The sequence below is a fragment of the Microcaecilia unicolor genome, chromosome 8 (genome assembly GCF_901765095.1).
Source record: "Microcaecilia unicolor chromosome 8, aMicUni1.1, whole genome shotgun sequence".
Classification (NCBI taxonomy): domain Eukaryota; kingdom Metazoa; phylum Chordata; class Amphibia; order Gymnophiona; family Siphonopidae; genus Microcaecilia; species Microcaecilia unicolor.
Genome location: NC_044038.1, coordinates 89,902,490 through 89,912,716, shown reverse-complemented (window position 1 = coordinate 89,912,716; position 10,227 = coordinate 89,902,490). Strand labels below are relative to the sequence as shown.

General features: G+C 54.4%; 1 protein-coding gene across 4 annotated transcripts in view; it reads right to left on the bottom strand.

Annotated features, from left to right (window-relative positions):
- The window catches only part of HAUS5 (HAUS augmin like complex subunit 5), a 245,600-nt gene that overhangs the window by 94,835 nt on the left and 140,538 nt on the right, over window positions 1-10,227 (bottom strand). For all 4 annotated transcript variants that reach the window (XM_030212334.1, XM_030212333.1, XM_030212336.1 and 1 more), the window contains exons 14-15: window positions 3,687-3,849; window positions 2,979-3,059 (exon numbers count right to left, since the gene is read on the bottom strand). In XM_030212334.1, the coding sequence (XP_030068194.1) occupies window positions 2,979-3,059; window positions 3,687-3,849 (244 nt within the window). The remainder of the gene's footprint in view (window positions 1-2,978; window positions 3,060-3,686; window positions 3,850-10,227) is intronic.

The following is a 10,227-nucleotide window of genomic DNA, read 5'->3' as shown; positions in this document are numbered from 1 at the left end:
GTGGAGAGCTTGTCGAGGGCGGTTTCCCGCTGGTGTAGTTGGTCCACCAACTGCTCGACCTTCTCACCAAAAATATTATCCCCCCGGCAAGGGACATCGGCCAGCCGCTGCTGGGTGCGGTTGTCCAGGTCAGAGGCATGCAGCCATGAGAGCCTGCGCATCACTATACCTTGGGCCGCAGCTCAAGATGCCACATCATAGGTGTCATATATACCCCTGGAGAGGAACTTTCTGCACGCCTTCAGCTGCCTGACCACCTCCTGAAAAGGCCTGGACTGCTCCGGAGGGAGCTTGTCGACCAGGTCCGCCAGTTGCTTCACATTATTCCGCATGTGTATGCTCGTGTAGAACTGGTAGGACTGGATGCGGGTCACGAGCATTGAAGATTGGTAGGCCTTCCTCCCAAACGAGTCCAGAGTGCGAGACTCCCGCCCCGGGGGCGCCGAGGCGGTATCCCTCGAACTCCATGCCCTCTTGAGAGCAGAGTCCACGACCGCCGAGTCATGAGGCAATTGAGGCCGCATTAACTCTGGGTCTGAGTGGCTCCTGTATTGGGACTCCGCTTTCTTGGGGATGGTGGGGTTAGATAAAGGTCTCAACCAGTTCCGAAGCAGTGTCTCTTTGAGGACATTGTGTAACGGTACCGTGGAGGACTCTCTAGGTGGTGACCACGGGGAAGGGAATGCAGATAGACATATCCCTGACGAAGGAGGCAAAGGAGAGGCTCTCAGGTGGCGAGAGCTTCCTCTCCGGTGAAGGAGTGGGGTCGGAGGGAAGGCCCACAGACTCCTCTGAGGAGAAATATCTGGGGTCCTCCTCCTCCCCCCACGAGGCCTCTTCCTCGTTGTCGGACATGAGCTCCTGTAGCTCAGACCTCAACCGGGCCCGGCTCGACTTCGAGGCACTGAGTCCTCGGTGGCGTCGTCGAGCGGTGGACTCCCGCGCCGGCGGGGATGAAGCTCCCTCCTTCGACGTCGACGGGGACTCCACCTGCGTGGCGGTCAAGACCGGCACCGCAAGCGGCGTCGAAGGCCTCGGCACCGGGCTAGAGCACGCCGACGCCTCCATCAACGGCGCCGGGAGTGCATCAGCCCTTCCAGGATCCCCGGAAGGATGGCTCGGAGGCACTCGTCAAGGACCGCTGTCGGGAAAGGCGAGGGGGCCGGTAGAGGTGCCGGAATCTGCTCGGGTCCAGGAGACGGCACCGAAGTGCTGGTGCCCTGACGTAGCGATACCTCTACCACCGAGGGGGAACGCTCCTCCCGGGGCTGCCGCTTCCTCGGCGTCGAGTCATCTCTGGCGCCGGTAGCCACATGCGCCGTGGGCGACAGACTGTGCTTTTTAGCCTTCTTCCGGTGCCCGTCATCGGCGCTACCGAAGAGGAGGTAGATCCCCCTCGGCCTCGAGGGATCGGGTCAGACAGGGTTCGGTCCCAAGGACCTTGGGTAGAGGGAGTGACCGGGGCCGATTGCCCACGCGGCCGCTCACCCCTGCCATCTCCGGAAGACCGGCGGGCCAACGGGACCTGTGCTCCTGGGGTCGATGCCGTCGGTGCCGATTTCGTGGACATCGGTACCGGTATCGAAGATCCGGCCGTCGACACCGATGCCGTCGAAGTCGACGTCGAGGGGCCGGCGCAAGTTCCGAAAAGACGGTCCCAAAGAACTTGCCTCGCCACCTGTGTCCGTTTCCGTAAACCGAGACACAAGGTGCACGCCTTGGTATCGTGCTCCGGCCCGAGGCACTGAAGGCACCAAGCGTGAGTGTCGGTCTGCGAGATATGCTGGCCGCACCGACCACACTTCTTAAATCCGCTCGGGACCTTCGAGGACATCGACGGAAAAATCGCGTCGGCGAAGTCAAAGTCGTCGATGGTGGCGGTAAAAATCACACCTCGAAAAATAAATCGACCGCCCACACTAAAAGTACGAGGTGAAAACAAAGTTTTTCTTTTTTTTTTTTTAAAAACAGAATAAGAGAAAACAATCAAAGAAAACAATGAAGAAAAAAAACTCGCGTCTAAGGCGCGGTCCGGTTTCCGGGGCTGACAGAGAGAGAGAGACGAACACGGCTCTCTCCAGCGCGGAAAAGAAAAGACTGAGCGGGAACGGTCGCGCACGGGCGGGAAGACGGCCGCGCATGCGCGGTGGGCGTGCCCTGCGTGCAGGACCGCCCGCAAAGCTTTTGTTCCGGTTGGTGGGGGCTGCCGTGGACGTCAACCCAGTCGTGAGAACAAGCAGCCTGCTTGTCCTCGGAGAAAGTGAACTTCCCTGCTTCCTAACATCTCATCCCTCAAAATAGATTACCTTTAGCAATCCCTGTCTAAATAAATACTTATATAATGCTTCCTCCATTAAATGCAACTGTCCAAAGTGATGTGCAGTACTCTATCATTTCAACTGGAGAATAGCTGCTGTTGAAACAAGCACAAGACGCACCATGTCCAAAAGCAATTTACAGGCAGATTTTATGACAAAGTTAGACATTTGCCTCAGAATTTTGAGGTTCTGTGCTAGCTTTGCTATGCATTTAAACATGACAATGCAAAAAATCTAAATTGAATTCAGAATACATCTTTTAAATTTTTTTTTTTTTTTTTTTTTAATAAAATACTCTTCTAACCTATTTTGTATCTGGATCACTTTTACAAATGTGGTTTCTCCATGCTTCCTCCCTTCCAATTCTTACAGCACTGTCTCAATTTACTTCTCTTCTTCTTCAAAATGTGCTTCTTCCAATCTCAACAATCTACTCTTTTATTCTACCCTCCCATTTTCATCCCTTACTCCACATCCTTACCTTCTCCTCTACGCTTTAAGCTTTCAAACCTTGCTCTTCTCACCCCCACATCTTTCCCCTTATCTACTATTACTTCTCAATCCCTTCTCCAAGTGTTCATTTCTCACTTTCACTGATTACCAAGATTAATCTCATTCTGTGATGTTCCTGATGTTTACATACCACTGGGCAACACTTACCTCTCTTTGGCTCTTTAGTAACTGGGATTTGAGGCACGAGTTCCCCTTGATTAGGATCTGAATCTGCTCCTGCTTCCTCTCCTGAAAAATACACAGTTAAGACTCCATGGTATCTGCTGTCATATGTTCAGTTCAGCTCATGTGCCATTAGACACCTGACCCTCATGACTCAATGGCAATATGCATGCATTGCCATACAAAGGACCTAAGGACAATGCTCAAGTCTTGTCTTCCAGCTCTCCATCAGGCTGGATCTGGGGATACTGCAGAGGCAGCACACACAACCCTAGAATGAGGGTAGAGGGTGCCATAACCAAAGGGGGAATACCGATGTGCTGAACTTAGCCTGCAGACATTTTGAGATCTAGAAAGCTGTAGTCTGTTGACCAAGAATTGCCATAGCAAAGCTAACCCAGGGGGACGCTAATATTGGCAGGCTCCCAAGGTAGCTGTGAATAAGATTTATTATCCTGTAGCCCAAAGGCAAGATCTGATAGACATGGAAGCCTGAAGAAACAGAAGGAAACAGAGTCCCCCCCCCCCTCCCAAAAAAAATAAAAATGGTATCAGAGATACACACAGTGCTGGGGCAAAAGTTTATAGCCAAGGTGTTTTCCTGTCCCCGCTCATATGTTAACAGCTAATTTTTCCCTGTGGCTTTCCCTACTTCATCCTTAACCCCCTCCCATATCTCCTCCCAGCACTTACCACAAATTGCTGGAAATCTGCAATGCGCTGGTGCTTCTGCTGCAGTGTCTGCAGCTCCTGTTTCTTGGCACAGGCCTCATCCTCCAGAGCATGGCATTCCTGTAATAAAGCATCCCGATGCGCCTTCAGCATTACTACCCTCAGCTCCAAGTCAAAAGCTTCCCTGTCCAGGGCAACAAAAAAAAAAAAAAATAAGAAGAGGACTAGATAATATCCTTGAGGAGAAAAGCTAAAAGCAGCAAGTTTAGTGTGGTGCTACCAAAAAAAAAAAGCATTTAACGTACAAAAACAAACTGACTTACAATACATCCTAATAGACTTGTCCAACTCATTTCAATATTTTTGCAGAGAGAAATAAAAAGTATGCTTTTTTGCACAGGTCACCTCAAAACATTTTGTTATGCGTAATGGGTGCAAGGGTTAACTAACGCATTAAGAGAAACGTAGTACAGTATATCAAGACTCCAATATGCCTCCAATAGGAAAAAGCCCAAAACTAATAGGGAGGCTATAGTGTTGGGGAAACAGTTCTCTGTGGTGCGAGACAGCGAATGATACATACCTGTAGCAGGTGTTCTCCGAGGACAGCAGGCTGATTGTTCTCACGACTGGGTTGACGTCCATGGCAGCCCCCACCAACCGGAACAAAACTTCGCGGGCAGTCCCGCACGCAGGGCACGCCCACCGCGCATGCGCGGCTGTCTTCCCGCCCGTGCGCTCCCGCTCAGTTGAATGACAAGCAAAAAATGAGTAAAAACGCAACTCCAAAGGGAAGGAGGGAGGGTAGGTGAGAACAATCAGCCTGCTGTCCTCGGAGAACACCTGCTACAGGTATGTATCATTCGCTTTCTCCGAGGACAAGCAGGCTGCTTGTTCTCACGACTGGGGTATCCCTAGCTCTCAGGCTCACTCAAAACAAGAACCCAGGTCAATCGAACCTCGCAACGGCGAGGGTATAACAGAATTGACCTACGAAGAACAACTAACAGAGTGCAGCCTGACCAGAATAAATTCGGGTCCTGGAGGGTGGAGTTGGATTTAAACCCCAAACAGATTCTGCAGCACCGACTGCCCGAACCGACTGTCGCGTCGGGTATCCTGCTGGAGGCAGTAATGTGATGTGAATGTGTGGACAGATGACCACATCGCAGCCTTGCAAATCTCTTCAATAGTGGCTGACTTCAAGTGGGCCACCGACGCTGCCATGGCTCTGACACTATGAGCCGTGACGTGACCCTCAAGAGTTAGCCCAGCCTGGGCGTAAGTGAAGGAAATGCAATCTGCTAGCCAATTAGAGATGGTGCGTTTCCCGACAGCGACCCCTTTCCTATTGGGGTCGAAAGAAACAAACAATTGGGTGGACTGTCTGTGGGGCTGTGTCCGCTCCAAGTAGAAGGCCAATGCTCTTTTGCAGTCTAATGTGTGCAACTGACGATCAGCAGGGCGAGTATGCGGTCTGGGAAAGAATGTTGGCAAGACAATTGACTGGTTAAGATGGAACTCCGACACCACCTTTGGCCGGGACTTAGGGTGAGTGCGGAGGACTACTCTGTTGTGATGAAATTTAGTATACGGAGCATGAGCTACTAGGGCTTGAAGCTCACTGACCCTACGAGCTGAAGTAACTGTCACCAAGAAAATGACCTTCCAGGTCAAGTACTTCAGATGGCATGAATTCAGTGGCTCAAAAGGAGGTTTCATCAGCTGGGTGAGGACGACGTTGAGATCCCATGACACTGTAGGAGGCTTGATAGGGGGCTTTGACAAAAGCAAGCCTCTCATGAATCGAACGACTAAAGGCTCTCCAGAGATGGCTTTACCCTGCACACGAAGATGGTAAGCACTAATCGCACTAAGGTGATTCCTTACTGAGTTGGTCTTGAGGCCAGACTCTGATAAGTGCAGAAGGTATTCAAGCAGGTTCTGTGCAGGGCAAGAACGAGGTTCTAGGGCCTTGCTCTCACAATCCTCCTCCACTTGAAAAAGTAACTCTTTTTAGTGGAAACCTTCCTAGAGACAAGCAAGACACGGGAGACACCCTCAGACAAAACCAACGAAGCGAAGTCTACGCCCTCAACATCCAGGCCGTGAGAGCCAGGGACTGAAGGTTGGGGTGCAGCAGTGCTCCGTCGTTCTGTGAGATGAGAGTCGGAAAACACTCCAATCTCCACGGTTCTTCGGAGGACAATAGAAGAAGGAACCAGATCTGACGGGGCAAAAAAGGCGCTATCAGAATCATGGTGCCGCGGTCTTGCTTGAGCTTCAGTAAGGTCTTCCCCACCAAAGGTATGGGAGGATAAGCATACAGGAGGCCGGTTCCCCAATGGAGGAGAAAGGCATCCGACGCTAGTCTGCCGTGTGCCTGTAGTCTGGAACAGAACAGAGGCAGCTTGTGGTTGGTCCGAGAGGCGAAAAGGTCCACCGAGGGGGTGCCCCACTCTCGGAAGATCTTGCGTACCACTCTGGAATGGAGCGACCACTCGTGCGGTTGCATGACTCTGCTCAGACTGTCAGCCAGACTGTTGTTTACGCCTGCCAAGTATGTGGCTTGGAGGAGCATGCCGAACTGGCAAGCCCAACGCCACATCCCGACGGCTTCCTGACACAGGGGGTGAGATCCGGTGCCCCCCTGCTTGTTGATGTAATACATTGCAACCTGATTGTCTGTCCGAATTTGGATAATTTGACAGGACAGCCGATCTCTGAAAGCCTTCGGTGCGTTCCAGACCGCTCGGAGCTCCAGGAGGTTGATCTGCAGATCCTTTTCCTGGAGGGACCACAATCCTTGGGTGTGAAGCCCATCGACATGAGCTCCCCACCCCAGGAGAGACGCATCCGTCGTCAGCACTTTCGTGGGCTGTGGAATTTGGAATGGGCGTCCCAAGGTCAAATTGGTCCACCAGTGCAGAGAAGTTCGGCAACTGGTGGAGAGGCGGATGACATCTTCTAGATTCCCGATGGCTTGGCACCACTGGGAAGCTAGGGTCCATTGAGCAGATTTCATGTGAAGACAAGCCATGGGAGTCACATGAACTGTGGAGGCCATATGACCTAGGAGTCTCAACATCTGCCGAGCTGTGATCTGTTGAGACGCTCTGGTCTGGGAAGCCAGGGACAGGAGGTTGTTGGCCCTCGCTTCGGGAAGAAAGGCCTGAGCCGTCTGAGAATTCAGCAAAGCTCCTATGAATTCCAGAGATTGGACTGGCTGGAGATGGGACTTTGGGTAATTTATCACAAACCCCAGCAGCTCCAGGAGGTGAATAGTGCACTGCATGGACCGGAGAGCTCCTGCCTCCGAGGTGTTCTTGACCAGCCAATCGTCGAGATATGGGAACACGTGCACTCCCAGCTTGCGTAGATACGCCGCGACCACCACGAGGCACTTGGTGAACACCCGTGGGGCAGAGGCGAGCCCAAAGGGCAGCACACAATACCGAAAGTGCCGTGTGCCCAGGCGGAATCTGAGATACTGTCTGTGAGCTGGCAGTATCGGGATGTGAGTGTATGCGTCCTTTAAATCCAGGGAACATAGCCAATCGTTTTTCTGAATCATTGGTAGAAGGGTGCCCAAGGAGAGCATCCTGAACTTTTCTTTGACCAGGAATTTGTTCAGGTCTCTCAGGTCTAGGATGGGGCGCATCCCCCCTGTTTTCTTTTCCACAAGGAAGTACCTGGAACAGAATCCCTGCCCTTCCTGCCCGGGTGGCACGGGCTCGACCGCATTGGCGCTGAGAAGGGCAGAGAGTTCCTCTGCAAGTACTCGCTTGTGCTGGGAGCTGAAGGATTGAGCTCCCGGAGGACAATTTGGTGGAGGGGAGGCCAAATTCAGGGCGTATCCGCACCGCACTATTTGGAGAACCCACTGGTCGGAGATTATAAGAGGCCACCTTTGGTGAAAAAGTTTTAACCTCCCTCCGACTGGCAGATCGTCCGGTACGGACACTTTGATGGCGGCTATGTTCCCATGGATCCAGTCAAAAGCCTGTCCCCGGCTTTTGCTGTGGAGGCGCAGGGGGCTGCTTAGGCGCACGCTGTTGACGGGAACAAACGCGCTGGGACTGTCCCTGTGCCTGATGAGGCCTTCGGGCCGGCTGGGTGTACCTACGCTTGTTGTAGGCATAGGGCGCAGCCTGCCGGGCCCGGGAAAAAAGTCCACCTGCTGAGGTGGATGCTGAAGGCGCCCGGTGGGAGAGCTTGTCGAGGGCGGTTTCCCACTGATGTAGTTGGTCCACCAACTGCTCGACCTCACCAAAAATATTTTCCCCCCGGCAAGGGACGTCGGCCAGTCTCTGCTGAGTGCGGTTGTCCAGGTCAGAGGCACACAGCCATGAGAGCCTGCGCATCACTATACCTTGGGCCGCAGCACGAGATGCCACGTCACAGGTGTCATATATACCCCTGGACAGAAACTTTCTGCATGCCTTCAGCTGCCTGACCACCTCCTGAAAAGGCCTGGACTGCTCCGGAGGGAGCTTGTCGACCAGGTCCGCCAGTTGCTTCACATTATTCCGCATATGGATGCTCGTGTAGAGCTGGTAAGACTGGATGCGGGTCACGAGCATGGAAGATTGGTAGGCCTTCCTCCCAAACGAGTCCAGAGTGCAAGATTCCCGCCCCGGGGGCGCCGAGGCGATATCCCTCGAACTCCGTGCCCTCTTGAGAGCAGAATCCACGACCGCCGAGTCATGAGGCAATTGGGGCCTCATTAACTCTGGGTCCGAGTGGATCCTGTATTGGGACTCCGCTTTCTTGGGGATGGTGGGGTTAGATAGCGGTCTCAACCAGTTCCGAAGCAGTGTCTCCTTGAGGACATTGTGCAACGGCACCGTGGAGGACTCTCTAGGTGGTGATGGATAGTTGAGGACCTCGAGCATCTCAGCCCTCGGCTCATCCACAGAGACCACGGGGAAGGGAATGCAAATAGACCTGACGAAGGAGGCAAAGGTTAGGCTCTCTGGTGGCGAGAGCTTTCTCTCAGGTGAAGGAGTGGGGTCGGAGGGAAGGCCCACAGACTCCTCTGAGGAGAAATATCTGGGGTCCTCCTCCTCCCCCCACGAGGCCTCTTCCTCGGTGTCGGACATGAGCTCCTGCAGCTCGGTCCTCAACCAGGCCCGGCTCGACGTCGAGGCACCGAGACCTTGGTGGCGTCGTCGAGCGGTGGACTCTCGCGCCAGCGGGGATGAAGCTCCCTCCATCGACGGGGACTCCACCTGCGTGGCGGTCGAGACCGGCGCCGCAAGCGGCATCGAAGGCCTCGGCACCGGGCTAGATCACGCCGGCGCCTCCATCAACGGCGCCGAGGGCGCAAGCACCCCCGGTGCCGGCACAGTCTGGCGCATCAGCCCTTCCAGGATCCCCGGAAGGATGGCTCGGAGGCAGTCGTCCAGGCCCGCTGTCGGGAAAGACGAGGGGGCCGGTAGAGGTGTCGGTGCCGGAAGCTGCTCGGGTCCAGGAGACTGCACCGAAGTGCTGGCACCCTGACGTGCTGATACCTCTACGACAGAGGGGGACCTCTCCTCTCGACGCTGCCGCTTCCTCGGCGTCAACTCATCCCTGGCGCCGGGAGCCGGATGCGTCGTGGGCGACCGATGACGGTGTTTTTTCACTTTTTTACGATGCCCGTCATCAGCGCTCGGTGGGACAGAAGAGGAGGAGGTGGATCCCCCTCGGCCTCGAGGAATCTGGTCCGACAGGGTTCGGTCCCGAGGGCCTTGGGTAGAGGGAGTGACCGGGGCTGATTGCCCACGCGGCCTCTCACCCCTGCCGTCTCCGGAGAGCCGGTGGGCCGACGGGACCTGTACTCCTGGGGTCGATGCTGTCGGTGCCGATTTCGTAGACATCGATACTGGTACCGAAGATCCGACCGTCGATACCGATGCCGTCGAAGTCGAGGGGCCGGCGCAAGTTCCAAAAAGACGGTCCCGAAGAACTTGCCTCGCTACGTGTGTCCGTTTCTGGAGACCGAGACACAAGGTGCACGTCTTGGTATCGTGCTCCGGCCCGAGGCACTGGAGGCACCAAGCGTGAGTGTCGGTCTGCAAGATATGCCGGCCGCACCGACCACACTTCTTAAATCCACTCGGGACCTTCGAGGACATCGACGGAAAAATCGCGTCGGCGAAATCAAAGTCGTCTATGGTGACGGTAAAAATCACACCTCGAAAATAAATCGACCGCGCGGCCACAAGGCCGCAACGAGACGCCCCCGCTAAAAGACAAGGGAAAAAACAAAGTTCAGCGTTTTGTTTTGTTTTTTTTTTTTACACAAAAGAAAGGAGAAAACGGAGAACAACAAAAGAAAAAGTTCGCGGCGAAAGCGCGATCCAGTTTCCGGGGCTGACCGAGAGAGAGACTAACGCGGCTCTCTCCAGTGCGGAAAAGCTGAGCGGGAACGGTCGCGCACGGGTGGGAAGACGGCCGCGCATGCGCGGTGGGCGTGCCCTGCGTGCGGGACCACCCGCGAAGTTTTGTTCCGGTTGGTGGGGGCTGCCGTGGACGTCAACCCAGTCGTGAGAACAAGCAGCCTACTTGTCCTCGGAGA